Below are 24,313 nucleotides of genomic sequence, written 5' to 3'. Positions count from 1 at the left end.
CTGAAACACAAGCTCTTAAGAAAAGCACTTACTGAAATTTAATTATAATAAAGCAGTGGTTCAGTAGATTTCAGATATTCATGGCAGCACATTTTCCTTCAGAGGTTCTTTGTTTTGCTTTATCATTCTTGACATTTCATATAGCATATTATGAGCTTTTGCAGAGGAACAGCACTTTTACCAAAGCAGCAAATTGCAGGGGTGGGGGAGGCCGATGCTAAACATTATTAAAAGATCTTCCTTTCCAAAATAAGAAATGAATGCAAAGGCATAAAATCATCTGGAAGCACAAATCCTTTAGAAAAACATCAGAAATAAATAAGGGATATTCTCATTTTTAATAAGAAAGTCACCTGTGCACCTGTCTGTTAGCTCTGCTTACTATATGGGTCTTCAATGGTCAGATGAAACACTGCACCGTGATTTAACAAGACAGTACATATAGTTTAGAAAACTTTCCAGATTTCTGTCATTTATACGTGAAAAGACTCCAGCTGACATGGCTAGAGCACGGTTTTCCAAGACAAATTCCAAGGAGTTCTAAGCCCCCATACCAAAATCAAAATCAGATTTCATTTAAAATACAGATGTTAATATTCTCTTTTGTAGCAACACTGAGATTAACGTTACTTTTAAATCCTGATAATGGCAGCTTCTGGAAATGATTTGTTGCTCTGCCTCTCTGGCCCATTTGGTGACTGCTTTGATATATAAATTGTTAGCAGATCTATACACTCTGAAATTCTTCAGAGCAAAAGCCATGCTTCTTGTTTGACTTCATAACTGTCAGAACTATCTCCCAAATATCAATACATTTTAAACTAGATTTATGTTGGGGTAAAGCTCCACAAATCTCCACCAGGTCTTTTTTGGTTTGTTTTTGTGGAGTTTTTTCCTGTCTTTATTTTTATTGGTTTCTCCCCATCTACTGTCACTTTTCGATTTGCACAACAGCGGTGCACTGTATTTATTTGTAACTTCTTTCATGGATCCTATGATCCATTTTAACGGCACACATCCTTTCAAATTATCTTCCTTTGTTCAATTAACATACTTTATCGTATGTTCACTTTCTGCCAAAAATCCCTAGGCTATTCAAACATTCTTCACTCTGCATGTCTTGTTTGCAGACACCAATGAAGCTAGCAGTTTCCTTAAAATTTCAAATTAATAAAACCCTGAGTAATTAGTTGACATCAAGTGTCTATAATGAACCATTGGACTACCAGGGTGCGGACTGGCACCGCATAATTTAGCCTTCCAAAAATCCCAGATCCTTAGTTTTGGAAACTCTTGTATTTACCTAATGCTTCCTGATAAAGTGGCCTGATCTTCTTCCTGCTGAAATTAGTGACAGAATTGCCACTGACCTCAATAAGAACAAGGTTCCAACACCACTATGCCAAGGCTTTATTATTTCCAATTGTTTTGGTACAAATCACAGGCATTTAGAAATGTGTCTCCACCTCAAAATTAAATCCTTTGGGTGTGCAGCAGTAGATAAAACCACTTTGCACTGCGATAGCACTTTCTGTTTCAACGCATTTTACAATTGATTATGCCTTTCAATCCCTTCAGTAAGATAACTGCATCGTACTGCAGACTGGAAAACAAGCACAGAGTTGCTGTCATTTGTCCAGTGAAGCATGGGTGGAATTCCAACACCCGGCCCCTGCGGGTCCATGCCCCTCTGCTGCTGGGAGGAAGTAAGCTCACAAGTCTCTGTAACTAATCACCATTTCTCTTTATGAGAACTGAGCTACAGCTCCATAATCCTTTGTTAACATCCGCATCTGTGATCTGATTCCACAGAAGAAAAAGAGGTTATTTTTTTACTGTTCAAGGCCCAATACCAGTCTGTTGAACCTGCCTCACATACCAGTGTCCAAAAGCTTCTCCAAGCCAGCTGGGTAGAGCTTAGGCAGTGTTTCTAATCCTAAAGCACATTTCCCGACTCAAACCTTCTTTGAAATAAGGAGTTCCAACGCTTGGGCAAAGCACCTGTATTCAGCATCTGAAATTTCCCTGTTACATGCATGCTCTTCCTCAGAGCTTCCCTTGCCTTTTGGCTTGCCATGAACTTTGACTATAGTCAGCAGAAAAAGCAGGATGTTTATTCTTAATGCACAACTAGCAACAGATCCCTGAAAATCATCAAGTTATATCAAGCCTTTTCCCTAGTGTTCACTCCTTTTTTGCAAGACTGTCGTTGCTTCCACTCTTCCTACCCTTTTCTTCTAAAAAAATATTTCTTTTAACCTCTACTCCAACACTCAGTATGTCTCTCATAGCAAAATTCTAGGCTAGTCCCTATATCATATCAACCTTATCTGTGAGTACCTGTGTAGAAGAGACACTGCTGTGGTCTTCATGGGTCTTGACTGCCAAACAGCGTGAACACTTGGTTTTGCTTTAAATTACCCAGCTTTCTCACGATCGGCAATAAATCTGCAGCATTTGAAAAGACGGTGTCATTCAGGGCAGATTACATTAGTGTTAATTGAGCTCACACACCTGAATTTTGCTGCTCTCCTTACAATCTTGCAGCCACACCTGTCTTACTAACAGCATTAGGATGCCTTCAGTGGTAGCACTTAAAAAGGCATCCAGACATTTGTTTGAGCAAAGCAGCCATCTGTTAACATGACAGAATGGATGAGCTTTGGTCATGTCCAGACTTACATTAGCACACAGGCTAAAATGGACTTCATGGTTTGACACAACCCACCCTGTGTCCTGGGCTTCCCACTGTTTTTGTTCAGTCAGTAATACCACAATCTTCAGCTTTCTACTGCTAACACAAGTTCTTGATGATTTTCTCATCTTGTCCACTGTAAGAAGCCCATAGACTTCAACAAAATTATGTAAGTTGGAACACATCTTCCTGCAGTTGCTAGATAAAAAAGGTTTACTGCGTGCCTTTCTTTCCCCCCTTAATTGTAGTTACCAGTGTCTTACTTTCCTCAGATACCTAAACTGAGTCACAGTCAGTGAGTTGGTTGTAAATGCCTCACTTGCTCTTGCTTTTTTGCTCTCAACTCCTCTTTATTTCTTGCAAATATATAAAAAGAATTGGCCCGTCTGCATGCTGGCTCTCCTACTATTGTGGTGTACTTAAAACTTTAAACAATATGACAAAAATACGACTCGAGTATCTTTCTGACATATGGATGGAGTTCTGGAGGGTGCATAGTTGTGGTAAGAAGGGTTTGTTTTCCTTAGCTGGATACACACGAGTTATACATTACAGTGAGGCATATCATATTTACAATTGAATTTGCCCTATTAAGACTTTCATACCCTCGGATGCATAGCAGAACTGGGGCTGCATCTGCCAAATAAGTTAGGAGACGTTAATGAAGCACACAGAACTCTGCTGCTGTCTGGAGAAAAGCTGATGCTAAACCAACAGACACAGTCATATGGTTTTGTTATATAATTTTGGTCTTAACTAAAATAGCCAAAATGCCTGACTGTACTGAGAAAATCTCTGTAAAGGAGCTTGTGTTTAAAGTGGAGCTCCCAACCGAGGAACTGCTGACTGTGGCAAGACACCTATTAAAACCCTTTGGCTTTGGAGTTGAGAAAAAACAGTGAAGAGGCCATAGACCTTGTCCGGTGATTAGGAAAGGAACAGGGCAGACTTCAATTTCACTTAAATAGAGCAAGCAAGATAAAGCTTTTCTCCCAAAAACTCCAATCTCCATCTCTTCCAAGCTGCGCTTGTTGCCCAGTCACGCTCCTGTTTGCATTGCAGTTGCCAGCAGCACAGGAGAACTGGTGCTATGGCTCAAGGACAACCTTGCCCTTGCACTGGTGCAGCCCCTGCAGAAAACAGTGGTGAGGAGGGGGTGGAGGTGAATTGTGAAGGTTGTTACAGGCAAGGTAATATCAAAATAAATAAGCTAAAGGTAGCCCTGCTTTCTAACAGCTCCCTCCTACCACAGGCCTGAGGTAATCACAGACTGGGCAAGGGGCCAGGCAAGACTGAATCTCTGCAACCAAAGACTGCTGAAGTTGTTGAAAGACAATATAAAGGTGTTTTTGTCTCAGCCACCTGAGACAGCCCCAGAACTCCATTCAGACTGTAGAAAGAGCCTCAAGAATCACGGACTTGTCTTATTATTTAAGGGATATATTGGAAGTCACATCATTTGAGGCTCTTAAACTCAGTTGGACACTGCATTAACACCTTGAGCAAATGCTTCAGTGCGTTGCTAGAGACTTTGGGCATTTATTTATTTTTCATATTAAGACACAGAGTGAAAACATTCTTCAGAGGCCATACTATACCATAAATTATTAAGAATTTGTTCTAATACTGACAGCTTAAAAATTGCATGGACTGGGCTGTGGAACTTCAGAGTTGGAAGAAATCCAGCTCCTTCAAACACAGGAGCTGGAATGAACTCAGGTAACATCAACAGAGACATAAAATAATTTAGTATACTGAACCAGTTGGTCATTTTTCTTTCCCTTTTTCCTTATTCCATGTAAAACTCCTGGAATTATTCTTACTATACAATGCAAAACAGAAGCTATTTAAGGGACATAATGGATGTGAAAGTCAAAAAAAATTAAATATTTTAAAATATAATAGTGTACTAATAAATTATAAAATTGTCTCCACAAATAGAGAAATCACTGTGCTAATGGCAGCTTCCCATACTGATATTATCGCCACAAAAAGGCTTAAAGTTGTGGTCCTTGTACTTAGATTAAATAACATTGCATTTAAAGGAGAGGTTCAAGAGCAGAGATACTTTAACTGAAGCAAGGGATTAAAGTTAAGAAATGGAAAATTCTGATTACCAAAGAAACAGTTTCACTATGAGGAAGAAATAAACATACACAACAACCGTTAGGCAATGGGAAATTCTCCCAAAGAGTATGCTGGAAATTGCATTATTTGAGGCACTTGACATTCATCTGCATTTAATACTTGTAAGTGTACCATGAAGAAAACACTTGCACTTGTAGTGGGGGGAAAATTACAAATAACTTTTCCACATCTACTTTCTACTGACAATAGGACATACAGTGGCATGAAATGAACAGAACCTAGCCTAAACTTCCCATAAAACAAAAGAAAAGGAATCACAATATTTTATACAGATCAGTATATATATATATATATATGAGTTATCTGACAGCAAGCTGCTTTTTATGACATTTTGCAGTAACGTACTGATGACTTAATACAGGCTGGATAGAGATGACTAGGGATTTATCGCCCTCTTGTGAATCGGAAAAAAGTTGCAATCTTTCAGAAAATGAATGTGCAGTTGTTGCTGCTACTATAGAATCCTGTAGTAAAAACATGTCTGTACAATTAATAAACATACATTTGAATCACTAAAGGTAGAACCACTGGTTACTATAATAATCTATAATAATTTTATCAGAAAAGGATAAATTCCAAAATTAAAAATAATTCAAATCAAACCAAACAAGGTGTTTTTTCCATTTAAGCAGGAAGACAGCAATCTAACTTCCACAAAATCCCTGCCTACAGCACTGATGTCAAACGGCACAGACTAGCTCAAAGGTGGGCTAACCCTCCCTGATTGCAGTCCCAAAATATCTTTCAATTTCAAAGGGAGCAGGAGGATGAAAACACCTATTTTTGCCATGCAGGAGAAGAGATGGCCTTTCAGCTGCAATGAATAATCATGGGTCTAAGTCCCACTTTCTTTGCAGACCCCAGTGAAGTTCCCAGAGTCAGGACTAGGTGTGTCTTGGTCCAGCACTCCACAGCAGCTCCAGAAGAAAACAGGCTAACTCAACACTGGGAAGCCATCAGACCTCTGCTGAGTTATTTTTAAAGATCTTCCTCTTTGTAGCACTTCTTTCTTCCCTGCCGCTCTGCACCCACTCAGGGTATTGCTGCTCCTTTCCTTCTCCCTCTCCCTCTACTGTCCCTCTCCTTTCCCGAGAGACCATTGAAATCATGGCAAAAGCCATAAAATGTTCAGGCAAAGCCACCGGCCCTCATATCTCACAAAACTCCAAAGATGAGAGAAAGCAAAGGTCAGCACCAGCTGTTGGACACCAGGGTTTTCATTTCACACCTTACCCTAAGTCTCTGGCCAGCTACATCATCCCTTCCCTCTGCTTTGCCCTTCTTCATGGACCCTTTACTAACATTTGGGGGGGCTGTACTAAATGATCCTAAGAGAACCCTTCCAACCTAAACAATTCTGTGATTTCTTACTCCCACATGCTTCTCTATGTCCCTTCATAAGACAAAGCAGCCACTATCCGCTACCAGCTTCCTCAGGCTGGGTCTATCATGTAACTGTAGGCTTTTCTAGGCAGGCATAGGCCCTTCCTGGGTGCATGCACAGCACATCCACTGTGTTAATACAAATTAATTCTGTTCTTCTATCACCACATCTAATAACAAGATGGCTTTCTCCTGTACCTCTTCAATAAAGAAACTTTACCAAAACTCTCTCCTGAGATTATTATCAAGCCATAATATCAAGAAGCCAAGTGCCATTTGATCATGAATAACAGAGGACTCTCATAATGAGAAGCAAGAATAACACTGTCTTACAGTAATCCAAGAGCTTCTGTCTTGGTTATGCTGCCTTCCCTAATTTATAATAAACAAAGCATAAATCCTATACAAATGAAGGCATCACCGAGTCCTACTAGCGCAACATAATAACCATTTCCATGAAAAGCTATGTATTAATACCACTTAGCATAATAAATATTTAAAAAGATACTGCAGTAAAGAATACAAATTCACCTATGTCTTCCCTGTTCTTAGTAGTGACATTAATAAACACAGCTTTATAGCTACTATATTTAAATGCAATTAGTTCCATACATTTCCAGCTTAATAAGAAATAATACATATTCATTTCTGCTCATTAACAGTCAGTATATAACTCTTAGCTAATGAACATTCAATTATGTTCCCTGAATACATTGTGGATAAATTCTCTTTTTGTTGCTCATATCAGTTCACTTCAATTCAGTTGCTTCTAATTAAAATTCTTTTGCCTCATGTAGACAAAACTGGGTTTTTTGGAGTCCCTGAAGAATTCTTTAAGAGTTCTGTTTTATCTTTATGTACAGTCAGCTCCCTAATTAATGCTTTAAATAGGGTAAACTTTACTGAGGCTCCTGGGTTCAGTTCAAAGGAAAAAAAAAGAAGTTAATTTTATATCTCATTCTCACACAATTCACTGGAGTCTCTCTTTTTCTTGTAAATCTACTTTTTTGTTTTGTTTTCAAGTGAATTCAATAATCGGGAAAGGTGCCAGTTTGAGAACACTGGGAGTTGAAGATCCCCCATCATCAGTCTAGAGCTTTCCTTACCCAGAGAAACAGAAGAGAAATTCTTGTCAAGTTGTCCAGTTCTGCAGCCAGCTCAGGTGAGGAACTTTAACAGGAGGATTCTCCAAGGGGACATACCCAGTGGATTCCCTGAGATAATATTACCTTTATTTTCACTCAGCATCAGCAAGACCCAAAGCTATTTTTTCCTAATTTGTTAACAGAGCTAGCTCAGCAATCTATCTGCCTGTCTAGGACCGAAAATCTAACACAAGTCCTACTTACTCCACTGGGACTAACAACATACAAGCTCATCATTTACTTAAGTGCCTCCCTTTGTGGAGGCCATTATCAGGTACGACTTGCCAACTGAAGTGACTAGGTTCTTGCCCCTGATTTTACTTGCCTTCTGTCCGTTAAGCAGTGTGAGAAAGGAATTCAGTAAAAGCAGCGTCAGGGAACTCTTAGCATGAGGGTTTCCTCTCTGATGCAGCATCCTAGGACATACTCTTGGACTATTTTACCGATACCTATGGGCCAGATTCTCATACTTAACAGACTGGGGACAGCAACTTCCCTCTAGTAAAAACAGCTACAAACAACTCTCAAGTGGAGCGAATCATTTGGAAACTTACCAGGCAAACACTGTGTAAACTCTATGTGTACCAATATAAAGGATGTAACACTAGCACAGAAAGTCTAACATTTAGGGAAGAAGGGAAAGAGGCAGAGAAAGAAATTTCTGTAAAAGGAAACATATAGAAATATCCAGGAGAAAGCTTAGCTTTAGGGGTGTTTCAGTTCTATTTAACATTAAATGAAAACTCCAAGATGCATGTAATTCTGCAACTGTCTTAGAAGAAAAGAGAAAGTGTGCCTGTGTTTCTTAGAAGAAAAGAGAAAGTGTGTCTGTGTTTGTGTATACATGCACGCACATGTGTGTGCCTGCTCGGATGGATACATGTATGCCAGTCAGCACATCCTCCAGTCCACAAGGACCTGAGCACTGTGAAATGAACCGTCCAGAACTGCTTTTCTTGTTTGAAGTGACACCAATAAATTCTACCGAGGCACGTGCAGAGCTAGATTCCCGGCAGACTGAAACTGATTCACGGAGCCCTAACAAATTACACCATATGTTATCCAGCCCATTGAACACTCCCATGGATGGCATTTTTTATTCAATGCTAAAAAGATATTAGTTCTAAAGAATGTTAAGTAATGCTTGTTTCAGTTACCTTCTATAATCAGATCTTTTTTTTTTTTTCCCCAAGGTCTGCCATTTAATTTGTCCTTTATCAGTACAGATCTTAAAACAGTACAGGGCAATTCTAATTTCTCTTCCACAGTAAGTATTTTGTCTACTATTGCAGCTGATATTGTCTGCACGACAGACCACATTTATCCCTGCAGACTTCATCAAGGAGACAAGTATGTCCACAGTGCTTAGCGCTAAGCCTGTACCTCCTCAGAGCCTCACACAATGCCTTTCTGATTCTGAGATACAGCTATCCAAAATGTTTGTGGCTTTTTAGCTCAAAATACCTGTGGCAGCCTGCCACAGTGCCATTTACACAGCATGATACTGAGGTGGTATGTCACATGGCCAAGGCACAAAGACCTTTGAGGGTATATGGCTTACCAGGATAACACTGGAAGACTGTCCCAGGTGGAGAAAGACAAACGTGATGTGACTAGCATTACACTTTTTGGCGGCACTGTTCCCTGGAGAGAACACGCTGTCAGCTGCACCCAGATTTCCTCTTGGAAGACATTAGTCGGCATTGTTCCAGGAGGGAAGTGAACTGGCATTAGGGCACCATGGCCTAGAAAGACAGACAGACAGACAGAAAGTAAGAAAGAAAGAAAGAGACAATGGAAACACATTGAGAATCTATTTCTGTTCGCATACCCATTTTGCACAAATAGTTCACATTTAATATCACAGAAAGAAAGAGGAAAATCAGAATGGCGCTTTACATGAAGAAGTTTTGTAGCTAGTCCTTGAGAAAAGGTTGTTGTTTTTCTTACAAGCAGTTAACAGATGCTGCCCTAACTTTTCTGTGCAGCAGTATTATGCGACTGTGGCCACGAGATGGCAGATTTTTGTCAAATGCAAGCAGGGAACAATTCAAACACAAAGCAAGTTTTCAATTTCTGTATCAAAAAATGCCTTAGCGAGCCTGTTTTATAAAGGTAAGACAACAGCCCTAATCAGAAGAATTAAATAGGGAAATGCTAAAAAGGGCGACTTCTTTTAGCTTCTGGTTCAGCTAGGAATTACTGACAGAAGATTTAAAAAAAAAGTTTGCAAGGATTTCATATTCTGCAGTATACGGTTTTGTCTAGCCCACGTTTTATAGAATTGATATATACTGGAATTACTTTGAAATTACTATAGGTTTATTAAAATCATTATGATAAGATATGTTGGAGTGTATTTTTACAAATATCAGGAAGAGAGAGTAAACTGTCCCAAAGGCAGCTATGATGGGCAAAGATCTTAGTCCAACTTAAACTGTATATGTAATTTATATTAAAAACTATAAAGCTGTGTCTGTTTATATGAGAGAATAATCCCTGTCTTACGCTACAGAAATGTTTACTGGGGTTTTATGTATCACTAATATGATTCACGTGGATTGTATAGGGAAGCTACACCTGCTCCAGAGCCACTATTCTTAAAGTTTCTAGGCAGAATCAAAACAATATAGGGTAAAGCTTTTCAGGGAAAGTATACATCTTTCTAGTGACCTGCAGAACTAAAGCTGTAGCTTCAACCTAGAGAAATAATTAGTAGCAAGCTAATGCTACTGTTCCCTCACCGCCTGTCTCTAGCACCATATGCACCTTCTGGTGAAGGAAAGATATTGACGTGATTCCAGACATCAGTTTCACAAGACTTTGGTGGTGTTTTGTGTTAGTGGACCATGGATCAAGGTTCATTTACAATAGATTCACAGATTAAAAAGGAATTATTATTCAAAAGAGATGCTGACATCAATTTAGACAAAAGAATTACATGTGGTCGCACCTTCTCATGTGTTCTGAACATCAAAACTTTTTTTGCACTGTGTTTGTATCTTGGTGCCTGTGATGTTAAGCCTTTTTGATGGTGATATGGCTAGTCAGCGTTAGAAGAGTAAAATATTTATAATCAATATCATTGTTTTTAACAAACGTACAAGTCACCAGAAACATTCTTCTACATAATAAAAGCATGTCTGTAAAGCCAGATGTTTTAGTATTTCCCAGTTCTAGAGGTAAGATCACTATGATAAGGACAAATGCAATGTTTCTTATAACTCTGTATTGTAAATGACAAGTAATTGTTCAGAAACGGATCTAAGTGTTATTGTGAATCACAGTGTGAGTCACAGGGTAAGGCTAGTGACAAAAAAGCAGAGACTATACAGGGATTTATAAATATTATGTGTTAGATGTATTAATCCTTCCTGCCCACTCAGTAGCACTGGTCAGTCCTCCTAGGGAGTAGTGTTTCCAGTTTGGGTACTTCAAGAAAGGTGTGGACTCCCTGGAGAAAGGCCAGAGGAAAACATTAAGAATGATCAGATATCTAGAAACTATGACCAGGGAGAGAAAACCTGAAAACACTAGATTGTTTAGTCTAGTGAAGGCTTGAGAGAATCGTAACACTATACAAGCCTGCAAAAAGTAGCTGCAAAGACAAAAGCGAATAGTTCTTACATCTACCAAGAATGGATATAAATTGCAATGAGAAAGACTCTGCTCAGATACAGAAAAAAATGTTTCATGATATTACCAGAGAAGTGCTGGAACAGATCAGCTAGGGAAGTCATGGGGTTTTAAGAAGAGCTTGTACAATCATCTGTCAATAATGATGGAGGTAGAATTGATCTTTCTCCTCTGGAGCCAGCCCCAGCCTTACTTTCTGTGACAATTGTGCTGATCTGGTTTGTAGACAGCTCTCGGGTTTTTCAGAGCACAGTGCTGGTTGCAAGGATTGGTAATCACAGGGAGACCCTGGAAACCAGCCAAGGGAAATCCTACACTCCTCAAGCTTCCATTATACACAGGCTTCAGTTAGCCCAAATATATCATTATGATTATTCCTTAAGCACCTGCAATTGCAAAACACAAATAATAGTTTTACAGTAATTGTTTTATTAATTCTGATTATATCTTTGTGGAAGCAATCACGTCAAACTGGGAACTGAACTATGAGGCATTTATAATTATTTTAGTTACAGCAATACAAACAGTCCAGCAACATACAGACTAATGTTATGTTAGGAAGTACCAATATTTTTGTGTGAAGGACAGATATGAGAAAGGGAGAAGCACCATAACGAAACAAAACATCTGAACTAATGTCCTATATGAGGCCAAGAGCTAGCGGTCTTAGACCAGCACTCTCTGTGCACAGAGGCTGGTGGCTCACCCCCACCACCGTAGCGGATTACTGGAAGAACCAAAAAGCATGTTTCCTAAATATGGTCAGGCTGAAACTTCCTTGTTGGTTGAAACCAGAAGCGGCGGTATTTGCGTTCGAAGGCGCATGACTGGCAGAAGGCGCTGGAGAATGGTGTTTTACAGCACTCCTCAGCCTGAACTGCCCCTGCGCCTGGCCTGCGGCCTGAGGCAGCCCCTAGCGCATCCCTACAAGGCGGGCGTGGGGGAAGAGATCCCATGTGAACCCAGCACGCAAAGAAAGGCTGCAGCGGATCTCCAGACCTCACCTACTCAAGACCAGAATCTCCGTATCAGCCTTCTGCACTGGTGGAAATGCATTCTTCTCCTAGAAACGACTTCAGCTGTATGCCATGACGGCGTTTGCCACTTTTCTCTCTCAAATAACAGACTGCATTGACCCTGGGTCGTCAGTGCTTATGAACAACGCAACCACCGTATCACACAGCAACCATCGCCTCAGCAAACAGCGCTGTGGTGTTTATAGGAGGCGTACATGACTATGGTCAGCGCGGAGCGGGCGCGGAGGAGAGGGCGGACAGGGCTCCCGGGGCTGCCTGGCCATCGCGGCGGGCCGGAACTCCCAGCGCCTCCCTCGGGTGTCCGCCAGGCGGATCCCGCCCCAGCACCGTCTCCTCACGAGGCGCGCGGCGGGGCCGGTGCGGCGCCGCCGGCAGCCGAGCGCGGCCCAGGGCAGCCTGGCCCGCCCTCACCTGCCCTGAGCGGGCCCGTCCCGAGGCGGGGCTCCCCGCGGTGGGCAGGGCCGGCTGAGGCGGGCCGGGCCGGGCCGGGCCGGGCAGGGCAGGGGTGCCGCGGCCCCCCCGGCGGCTCATGCGCAATCGCCCGGGGTGGCGGCGCGCGGCGGCGGCGGGAGCGGCGGGAGCATGGCGCAGCGGGTGCTGCCGCTGCCCAGGCAGCAGTCCTTCTGCCCGCCCACCGTCCCCAACCCCTTCGTCCACCCGGGGCGCCTGAGCGCCGGGGACAAGCTGCGGGTAAGGCTGGCGGCGCGGGCGTGAGAGGGCGCCGGGGCGCGCCCTGCCCGGCGGGCCGGGGCCGGGCGGGGGCTGCCCGGTGTGGGGGTGCGCATCAGTGCGGGCGGGAGCCCAGCCGGCGGAGCGGCGCGGGGGGCGCACGCTGGCTGCGCGGCGTCGGGCGCGGTTTTCTGCCAGCTTGTCTAAAGCAGCGTTACTATCGCCGCTCTGAACCAACGGGTTGTCACCGATGCGGAGTGAAGGTCAACGGTCGTCTTACAAATACCCCTTCCGATGGGAGAACGCGACTGTGTGAGTCAATACTGTGTGAAACTGCCGCTTGCTCCGCCGAAACCGCTCTCGGGTCTGACAGGAGCACGGGCGCCGCTGGGGCCTACCCCGCCGCCCGGTCCCGCTGCAGACCGCGGTTACGCCCCAGGGCTGAGCAGTGGGGACAGCAGCAAACCTGACACTCAGTTGCACGTTTACAGCGCTTATCTTTTCCAGGAAAAGGCATGTAGTAAGAATACTTCCTTCCCAAGTACGGCATAGTTTGCTTCCTGATCTAGTCTGGTGATAGAGAGCAGAAAATGAACAGGTTATATACATGGTCAAAGCAAAGATGCAAAAGGTGTTCAGCGTAAAAAAGTCACTGGTTTTTGAAATTAAGTTCTTCAAGCCGTCGCTCCTCAGAGTCCACAAACTACATGCTTGCTCTACACACACGCGCACACAGGCTTATCGACTTCAAACTTAAACTTCTAACACAAGATTTGCAACAAGGTTTGGAAAAGATTTGCATGATCATTACAGATAACGCATGACTCCTAGAGAAAACAGGAGTCCTGTTTGACTCCAGTTTGCATCCTGTTTGAATCGCAAGAACAAAATACTACCCATCTATCCATCGCGTCAGGTGCCTCAGCTCTAGAGTGAAGACGATGATACTTCTCTCTGATATGATAACCTAAACTGGAAAATAACTTTTTACAGTAATCCTGTTTCAGATGCGTAAGTCACTTTAGGCTGATTTTAAGCCTGGGTGGGGCGGAGTTAATCTCTTGGTTCCATATTGCAATGTGGACAACAAAAAAGGTATCCCCAGTTCCACTGGGTTACTGACTGGTGTCACTGGGTGAACTGAATTAGGCCTCTGAGCTGAGTGCTGTCCCAGTACAGCTTGTGTACAAGCGCACACGAGACTTACAGGGTACTTTTACAATTAAGAAAGCAAACAGTATTTCTGGGCTTTGGTTTTTAAAAACATTCTCTTTAAAAATTGAGCTGATGAACCAAATATGAACTGACATCTCAGTGAGGTCAAGGAGGATGTCAGTTTGTAGGTGAACTTACAGCATTTTCTGCTGATTGTTATAAATATCTGAGGTTGATGTGCAACTGAATATTTTATGTTTCATATAGCTCTTCCTCAAGTTATAAACAATGTTTGCCCTGAAGGTAGCTGGGTGGAGGAAACGTGAGAAACCTGGAGAACAATTTCAAATCCTTTTATCCCCTGTGTTTTACTAGCAGCCTGAAATACATTTCAAGTGCATCTCAACCAGTAGCTGTAGGTATGAACCCCAGGGTAAAGAAACCAGTTTCTTAATAAGGTTCCAGAAATGGACAGCTTTCTGTGCTGGTTGTTCATAGAATCATAGAATCGTTAAGGTTGGAAAAGACCCTTAAGATCATCGAGTCCAACCGTTAACTTATCACTGCCAAGTCCATCTATACCATGTCCTCGAGCACCACATCTATCCATTATTTAAATACCTCTAGGGATGGAGACTCAACCACTTCCCTGGGGAGCCTGTTCCAATGCTTGCCCACCCTTTCAGTGAAGAAGTTTTTCCTAACATCTAACCTAAACCTCCCCTGGCGCAGCTTGAGGACATTTCCTCTCGTCCTATCACTCGTTACTAGGGAGAAGAGGCCGACCCCCACCTCGCTACAACCTCCTTTCAGGTAGTTGTAGAGAGCAATAAGGTCTCCCCTCAGCCTCCTCTTCTCCAGGCTAAACAACCCCAGCTCTCTCAGCCGCTCCTCATAAGACTTGTGCTCCAGACCCTTTGCCAGCTTCGCTGCCCTTTGGACACGCTCCAGCACCTCGATGTCCTTCTTGTAGTGAGGGGCCCAAAACTGAACACAGTACTCGAGGTGCGGCCTCACCAGTGCTGAGTACAAGGGCACTATCACCTCCCTGGTCCTGCTGGCCACACTATTCCTGATACAAGCCAGGATGCCCTTGGCCCTCTTGGCCGCCTGAGCACACTGCTGGCTCATATTCAGGCGGCTGTCGACCAACACCCCCAGGTCCTTTTCCGCCAGGCAGCTCTCCAGCCACTCCTCCCCCAGCCTGTAGCGTTGCATGAGGTTGTTGTGACCGAAGTGCAGGACTCGGCACTGAGCCTTGTTGAATGTCATGCAGTTGGCCCCGGCCCAACGATCCAGCCTGTCCAGGTCCCTCTGCAGGGCCTTCCGACCCTCCAGCAGATCGACACTTCCACCCAGCTTGGTGTCATCTGCAATCTTACAGAGGGTGCACTCGATCCCCTCATCCAGATCATTGTTGAACAGGAACGGCCCCAGTACTGAGCCCTGGGGAACACCACTCGTGACCAGCCGCCAACTGGATTTGACTCCATTTACCACCACTCTCTGGGCTCGGCCGTCCAGCCAGTTTTTAACCCAGCGTAGAGTGCACCCATCCAAGCCGTGTGCAGCCAGCTTCTCCAGGAGAATGCTGTTCTTTGTAATGGATGCACAGACTAGTTTCAAAAGCTTGCAATTTTACGCTACAATTACCATCTTAGCTATAATAAATATATCCCACTTTTTTCCTTCCGGAGGAAGGGATGAAAAACATGTTATGTCTTAAAGCAAGATACACTCCATACATAACTCCACAGTGCACCTGGAAGGAAAAGTGCCCAGCTGGGTCAGGGCCCAGTGCTAGTGAGCTTTGAAGCAAAATTGCAGTAGTCACAGAATTTTAAAGCAAAAAGACACAAGATGCAAGAGAGAGAACCTTTTTATACTGTGTGTTCCTCCCTTCTGTTCTTTTTCCCCTATAGCCATAGCGACTAGGATACTTCCTACTGTCTGCTTTATCCTGTAAACAGCTGCTCCTCTTGCCCAGCACTCCCTATCAGACCAGCTGGGAATCAGAGCCTGACCAGACAGTGTTACTATAAACTTCAAAAAAGAGAAGTGGCCCTTCTCTCTCCATTTAAATCAAGTGTAGTGTATCTCCATTCTTGCGTGTTAAAGGACTGTTTTGTCATATTCCCCCTATTCTATACTATTCCTTTAACATACACTGATAAAAACAGATACAATTTCAAAGCCCCCTCTGGGAGCCCAAAGCTGGATTTTCATATGTTGGTGAACTCCTTGCATGTAAAGGCTGCTGTCCCCTGATGAATGGAGCTTGAAAGTGAGACAGGCTAGCTGTTTGCATTTCATTCAGCTTCAAATACAAAAATAGGCTGTAGCCAGACGGAAAAGTGGAGTGAGAAGATTCTACAATTTTTTGCCAGTCCTTGTATTGCAAATAGTTTACCAGCCAATGAGATTTTTGTCTTCCTCTAGAATGTGCAAAACAAGGATCACTTGTGCTGTGCTAAACATCTGCAGGTGCCAAACAAGAGTTTAAAACAGTTGTTCAAATACTTCTGGTTTCCATCCTCTGACTGAAGCTGGCTGCAATTCATGGTTGGGATTTTTTCCTTTTTTTAGTTTTAGGTCTGTTCATCCTGACTGCTCACTTGTCCTCTTAACTTCTGAACTGCACTGCAAAGCACAAATACTAATTAAGTCATGACTAGGTTTTCCTTTATTCAGAAGAGGTGTTCAGTGGATTTATGTAATGGTGAACTATGTAATGGCACAACCAGCATGGTAAAAGCAAGATTACTTTTAACTCTGGGCATGGAAGTAAGCAGCTAGACTGCCTGGCAGAGAGCTCTGACGCTCATGGAAGACCCCGTCTTGCTACGCGTGTACTGCTTTGGGAGACAGTCCATCTGCTCAAAGTTTCCGATGTCAGGGGAGTTCAGCTGGACCTGGGCTTCATTCTGGTCCCCAGCCTGCTCTTCTGCTGCTTCCTAGATAAATTGTTAGCAGCTGAAGTTGAACAAAATTTCAAACTGGATTGTGTGGCTTTCTGAGAGACTTGCTTTTCCCCTTCCCCGGGTCCTGACATCAGTGACAGTGTAATCCCATGTATTGCTTAAGGGTCAGTCAGCTGTGGGAGTGCGACCCGGACAGCAAGGACTACTGCAGGTGTCTGCAGCAACTGCAGTGACAGGCTATGCAGTTGTTGCAGATACCTTAAACAGAAAGTACACAGGTGATTCCAAATGTGGGAAACGGTTCTTTGGATGACTCAGAATAATTCTGTCTTTGTGATTACTGTATACAGAAGCTGGAGTGGCTCTGAGCCTACTTAGTAGTTACTAAACTTTGAACCTGTATTTTCTTCTGTATATTTTTCTCCTCTACTTTTTCTTTTCTAGCCTACCTTGACCTTTCTCTTTTCCGTCCTTTTCTTACCCTACTCTGCAGCTGATGGAGCAGAAATCAACTCTGCCTCATTACACAGTGACCTAGAAAGCCAATAGCTTGCATCAGCAAATCAGTACCACCTGCGCATCTGCCTAAAATAGATTAATGAATTTATTAAAGTTTTGAGGAAACGATTGTTTTGCTTTTGCTATTGCATCCTTTATTTTTCATTGTAGGTCACTGCATAAATATTCTTTTTTCATAAAGAAAAAAGTTATTTTAAGTCAAAACACACTGATTTATGCTTATGCAGCCCATTCTGCATAACTGAAGGCAGCTGAAATGTTGAACTGGGACTATAGATCATAGTACAAGAGGACACATATGGAGAAAAAAGGACACATCTGATTTTGGGAGACAAGCAAGGAGTCTTGGTTGGTTTAACTTGCTACCTGACATTTTCAGATTCACCACAGCTGGCACCAAAGAGAGTGGTAGCAATAGATCTCCAGGGCCAAATTCCTCATACACAGCTACCGAATCCATTTCTGTAATCCAGAACAGTCCTTTTCTTGTTGTCCATAAAGTTATGGTTAAAATTCCATAGCTAGTTATATACAGCTTTTATATATATAAAAAAAACCCAAAACAACACATTGTATGCTTCAAGAAGGAAATAGTCATACCTGAATGTTCAGATCTCCTGGAGATGTGTTACATGGCAGTGCTTACAGAACACAAGCAGCAACACCATATAGCTGCTTCTCATCCTTATCCTAATTTACACTCTGTATCCACTATCATGTTCGGTCTGTTGTCACTGTGTCTTTTGTAACACAGAACTGAGTCCTGAAGGCCCAAAATTCCTGTTAATCCTCGACAGTATCACAGGGTTTAGAGCCAGAGGCCAGAGCCTCTCCTGAATATTGATAAGAGGACGCTAAGAGGACATTATGTGAAGATGGAAGGAATTTGGTGGGGCGGGAAAGGACCATGTTGATGAAAGGACAATTAGAACCAACCTACTATGTTAAAGAATTGGATAAATAATACTCAAAAGATGCTTCTATTCCAAAATGTGCTACAAACATTTGTTCCTTTTTGAAGAAAAGAGATAAATTAAAATCCATTGTGTTACTTAATAATCATAGCTCAAGTCTATAAGTTGCAAACTATTTTGTAAAACTTACATATTATTAAAAGCTTTGCTTTTATTGTACAGTAAGTAGTCATTGCTAAAGAGCTGACTAGAAAGGCTGATTTTGAGAGAGGAACACTGTTGTTCAGCTGTTGATTTTCCTAAAAAAAATAATAGTAAGCTCACAAGCATAAACATAACTCTTCTTCAATAACTTCTACCATACTTCTGAACTGGCTGAGCTGTCAGTCTGTGATCACTGATGCACTCTCATACTAAGTTTTTGAGGGACTTTTAGAAACAGCCCGAATAAAAAAAAAAACATTCGTTATTACAGTTCTGGTTGGGTGTGTATTGTTTTACGCGTATGTATGCACACAGAGCTGATCCTCATCAGTGAGTGGTAGCTTAGCTGGATTAGGTACCAAAAGAGATGAACCGTTCACAAGCTTACCAGGAATGCTAGGCTATGCCTTCCGCATGCTAACACGGCTCACCTGCCTCCCAGACCTGAGCTTGCTCAATCTGCATAGTGCTGTGTTGCGCCATAAAGGCTAACCTTCAGGATATAGTTTCTAACCTAATGTACTGGGGTAAAATAATTAAGAATTTCTTCCTGCCCTGCCCAGTACCGCAGCTGCCTGTTAACAACCTTGTGCCAATACACGTTTCCTGGAGCTGTGCATGAAAAAATGCAAGCTAAAAATTCCTTAGGGAGGGCTGGGGGTGATATTTGAGGATTATTTGCAACCAGGGCATATTAGTGTTTCTCCTTCACCCCACTCCTTTTACAAATGCATATGAAGAACTGAAGAAGCAGTGAATTGCAGTATTGGCTTGGATCTGTTTTATACCAGTTTTGCTACCTAGCTTGGCTGTCTGTGACCGTAGCAGAACTCTCTCAATAGTTTCTTTTGCTTCAAGTTAAAGCAAGCTAATAACAGTTTCCTGATTGTGGGGAGGAAAGGGAACTAAGCTTTCTCAATTTATTCTGAAAAATTCAAGGAGGTCCTAGCACAGAGGTTAATATCCAAGATGCTCAAACAGGAGGCAACAAGTTAATCTTCATAATCAGAAGGGTTCTGCTGTATGTTTACTGCGGGCAGTGAGCAAACCACTTCCAAAGGCAATAAGCCAAGAGCTGCTACAGCAGCTTCAACAGCACTGTAAAGTCTGAACCTTTGCCTTAAACCACAGGTTCAGTTTTACTGGAAACTCCATTTTGCTTAAGTCCCAACTAGGGGAAATGAAGTTGTGTTGCATGTGCACTGCTCCAGGCAGTAGTAGTGAAGATCACTTGCAGCAATAGTGTGACTCAACACAAGATTTGTCATTTTGAAAGGGCAAGAGTCCATGTTAGTCATCTTAACAATCCCACTTGGCTTCTAGTTACAGAAGGCTTCTGTAGTGGAGATACCTATCAGCTGGGCAGGCTCATCTGAACTGGTTGTATGCTGCAGACCAAGTCTAAGTATAAACTAAAGCCAACAAACTCTGTTTACCCTCTCTGTCTAACAACATCCAAGCCAAAAACTCAAATACTCACATGTTCCAGTTCTACCTGAAATGGGAATCCAAAAGTGAAAATGAAATGCTGTGAATGGCTGACTTCCCCATATGAACACTGGAATCATTAATGCTTTCCTTACTAAATCACATAGCAGTAACATTAGTATTTTAAAGTCCCTACAATGTAACTACACAGATATCAGTGTCATTCCTGTTGATACCATTTCTTAAGATTATTCCCCTCTTTTTTTCTAGACTGTTCTTCAGGGGATTATTTTGCTACCCCTCCGTGCCATATGCATTGCATTCATTTTACTGCTAGCATGGCTGTTTGCATCAATTGCAACTTTCCGTCACCATGGAAAAGGATCTGTGCCACTTAAAGGATGGAGAAGGTAAAAAATGACCAATATTTGTGTAAACTCTGTGCTTTTTTTTTTTCAATAACACAAAGCCAGTGTCTAAAGCTTTTTTTTTTCCCCCTCTTGTTCCTTTCTTCCTTTCGATTAAAGTGGAGTCCTCAGTGAAATCTTAGTTCTACCCGTTTAGGTGAAGCAACTTTTTGATGAGTGTGTTTTACAATAATGGAGCTTTTTAAATGGGTAGATTTTCAATTGTCTCGAGGCTAAAACAAATCTGTATAAAAATCTTTATAGACTATTTGTAAGCAGGACTTATTTTAGTAATAATACTGATACGAATATTTGAGAAAAGAAACTCATTAGAAAAGTATTTGGTAATGTTACGTAAGCTGAGTTTCTGTGTAGCCTTTGTCATTCCTGCTATGCTATAATTTATGACAAAATTAGCTTTGACAGCTCCTCTCTTAGCTATGTTGCCCTTGAAGGAGAATTTTACATCTGCCTCTGTGGGTTCTGGGTTTCAGTCGCTCAGCTTCTGACCTCAGAGTAATGAAGTTCCCTCCTAGTTGCAATGCACTGCAGCTGCACGCAGGAGGAGGAGACGCAGGAGGTGAATTCTAACAAGGCTGAGAGATTACGCAGGGTCCCATGAAGGGAACATGTTCTCTGTTGAGGGAGCATGTTCCAGTAAGGGAACATTGTGATAGTAAAAGAACAGTATCAGAGTTAAAGGACACCGAATCTGCTAATTACCCACCCTCCCCTCTCAATAGTGTTATGCTACAATGCTACAAGATACGGCAAGAGAAATAGCATACCTGGAAGGAGGGTTTAGTAAGGTGCAGTACATTGCCTTATCTTTAAAATTCTAATCTGGTTTCAACATGAAAAGGGGATGCTCCCTTCCCTACTTCCACTTCTTCCCCTTTAGCCCCACACTCTCCCGGTAAGTGGTATTGCTGCCCTGTGCCTGGCCCCAGTGCTGGTGAGAACTGGGAAATCTTTCATGGGCTTCTGTTTTAAACTAGAAAAGAAATACTAACTGTAAGATGGATGATATTTTTGTGTTTCTGTTTACAAGGAGGATGATCCAGACAACCCTCTCATGCCTAACTCGTACCTTGTTCTTCGTAATGGGTTTCCAAGTTAAAGTAAAAGGGAAAATAGCAAGTCTGCCGGAAGCCCCAATCTTTGTTGCAGCTCCTCATTCAAGCTTTTTTGATGCCATTATTTCTGCCCTAACTGGAATGCCATCAATAGTGTCTAGAGCAGAGAACCTGTCAACTCCGATATTTGGCAGTAAGTATTTATGAAAAAATAAAATGTTAGAAGTCAGCAATTTGACATGAGGCCAAAAATCTGATCTCTGAAGTGATTTAGGGGCAGACTTTTAAATCCTTAGGTTCCAAAGATATCGACAGATTATTTCCAGTGAAGTCCCTGGGACAAGTTATCTTTTTGAATTGGTCAAAATGTCTAAAAGTATGCTGTTTCTTTTCAGATATGCAATATAATATCACTTTAAATTTGCTTTATACTGAAGGCATGTTTCATAACTGCTCAGGCTAGAGGCTTTCTCTTAAAATTCTCCCAGTGGGTAGCTTGAGAAATCTGTTCAACTGCTGTCTTTTAACAGTGTGGCCCACAAATGTAGAACATGGATTAGCAAAGGTTTTTCCAAATAAGATCCAAACTACAGCAGCCTGGAAAATACCATATTTATCAGTTTGAACTTGCAGGCACTGTTACGGACTTTTTAATGGGAGTCAAACCAGGAAAGAATAAAAGAAGTTACTCAAAAAGGAAATGCAGAGAACAGAAAAGATCAGATGACTCATGCTTCTATTATTTTCTCTTCCCTTTGGCACAAAAAGAATTCCCGTTTGCATTATTACTAGAATCCGCTGTAGACTTTCTTCTGGCTGCATGTCTCTTATCTCTATAGGACTCTTAAAAGAATAAGCCAACAGTAACCCAAAACTAAACTCAGCGGGCAACACAGAGAAGTGTCTTTGTAGGAAATAAGCTAAATGATAATATGTTGACCTTCTCTTAAAAGCATAGGAGTGGGACATAGAAGATAATTCTTCCCCAAGTTTCTCATCACATCTGAATAGATCCACACATTCTGATGTAGACTTCTGACAAAATGAGTTTTTTTCTTTTTCCTGTAATTTACACACAAGCTGTGTATGCTTTGTAACTGAAAAAGGACTTCTTACTTCTTCAGCATAGGCTCAAATGACTTGTTGATTCCAGTCTGCATGAGTTAGGCCTGAGTGTGGCTCATGAGCAGAGACCTGATCAGGTCTTTTCCTTAGAACTGTGTGGAAAGGCTCAGTGAAAGATAACAGCAATATTAGCAGAATGTGTTTGGGTGAATATGGCATGTTTATACCTACTGTAAAGCTCCTCAGCTGGCAGTGTACATATATCTTCTGTGTCTTCCTTCCTGTTTTGCAGAATGAGGACAATAATAATACTCTTCTTATCTATTTTGTCTGAAAGCTGTTTGTGCAGAGTCTGTCTCCTAGTATGAGAATAACAAGTTTTTTGCTACAAGGGAGCCTTGAGCCCATGTGTTTTCTATGCACTAGCATAAGACAAATAAAATTTTTTATCTCTTTCACAGCAATTTTAAGTTCCCTTCAGCCTGTATCAGTTTCTCGTCAAGACCCCGATTCACGAAAGAATACAGTCACTGAGATAACTAAGCGGGCATTATCAAGAGGCCAGTGGCCACAGGTAATAAATATACTACTACTATTCTGTTGTGTATTCATATTCTACATTCACTGTGCATCATAGTATCACAAATGCCCAGCTGAACAGGATTCTGTTGACGTACAAAGAGGAAGTCGGCTCTCAGGTATATGACTGGTGTAGGAAAGGAAGACGGGAGGCTGGTGCCCAAAAAGTTTTGTCATGACAAATGGGTCAGTTAAAATCCAGCCAGTACCAATTGCTGTTCCAAAATGCAGATGCTCCTGGCCTTCTCTTTTCCCTATTTAAGTCTTTACGTGCTGTCTTCAGTGTAGCAGATGACTTCGATTGGTGTATGTAAATCCGTATTCTCAAACTAGCTCATGTGTGAGAAGCTATTGCAGAGCTGTGCTCACAACAGTTTCGGGATGAGCAGTTGATGAGATGAGTAACCCGGGCTGTCCAAGCTCCAGCATGAACAGTACTTAAGCTTGAAGCATCAGTTTCCCATGTGAAGAACAGCTGAGGTGAAACTCAGTTCAATCTTTTGGTTAATAACGTAGTAAAACCAAGACTTTTAGATTGGTCTGAATTGTGGTAAGATTTTAATATAGAAGCAATAGTTACTGATTCTGCACACTGTTTCCCATGGTCATTACTCGGCAGCAAGCTGCTGTTGCACTTCTAGGCTTTGGATGGCTTTCCATCCTGAAAAGCTAATGGAGCAGGGGTTGCTTTAGAGGGAGGAAAATGTTGAGGCAGTAACTCTGCTGCTCTTACGACAGGCAGAGGGCTGGGATGGAAATCGCATCCTTTGCAAGAAGAAAAACCTGGAACAGTTGTGAACCTACTAACATCTCATTTGGCAGTGCCTCTCTGCTTTCTTCTATTGCATTGACTGTGGTCTGATGTAGCCTCCAGATACTACAAATACAGTATGATTGCCATGCTGCTGCACAAATACAGTCAGTGATATAAGACCTTTCTTCAAAGATATCCCGTGTGGATTTGTGTATAAATTCATGCTTTGTGTTCTGAATTAGTTCTTAATTTGTTTTCTTAAGGGTTAATTTGCTTAAAATAAAAAAATTTAAAAACTCAAAGAAGTGACTGGTTAAGTAGCTAAAGTCACAAGATCTGTTCAGTCATAGTTGGCTACCTCCTAAATGATTGAGAAGAGTTACCTTTCCCTTCACTTTTGTTCCAATGAACAGCTCTTGAGGAAAATTAAGAGAGGCCAGTGAAAATACAGACTTTGGTAGCAGGTATCTCTATGGCAGCTAGACCTGAATGCACTGCTCTGCTCTGTGAATAGTCTCTAGAAACAGAAAACATTCAAGTGTAACTGCTTCTCATCCTGAGGGAAGACCAACACTTGC

The 24,313-nt window shown here is 42.2% G+C and overlaps 1 protein-coding gene across 1 annotated transcript in view; it reads left to right on the top strand.

The window, feature by feature from the left end:
* Positions 1 to 12,417: 12,417 nt before the first annotated feature.
* Positions 12,418 to 24,313, top strand: part of LPCAT2 (lysophosphatidylcholine acyltransferase 2) — a 34,882-nt gene continuing 22,986 nt past the window's right edge. Inside the window, exons 1-4 of the mRNA XM_087740106.1 lie at positions 12,418 to 12,734; positions 20,125 to 20,264; positions 21,313 to 21,530; positions 22,864 to 22,976. Of these exons, the coding sequence (XP_087596232.1) occupies positions 12,627 to 12,734; positions 20,125 to 20,264; positions 21,313 to 21,530; positions 22,864 to 22,976 (579 nt within the window). The 5' untranslated portion in view covers positions 12,418 to 12,626. The remainder of the gene's footprint in view (positions 12,735 to 20,124; positions 20,265 to 21,312; positions 21,531 to 22,863; positions 22,977 to 24,313) is intronic.

Source organism: Nipponia nippon, unplaced genomic scaffold, assembly GCF_047370975.1.
Source record: "Nipponia nippon isolate SJK-2023a ecotype South Korea unplaced genomic scaffold, ASM4737097v1 scaffold_7, whole genome shotgun sequence".
Lineage (NCBI taxonomy): Eukaryota > Metazoa > Chordata > Aves > Pelecaniformes > Threskiornithidae > Nipponia > Nipponia nippon.
Note: the sequence above shows the minus strand (reverse complement) of the source record. Positions and strands in the feature narration are given on the sequence as shown.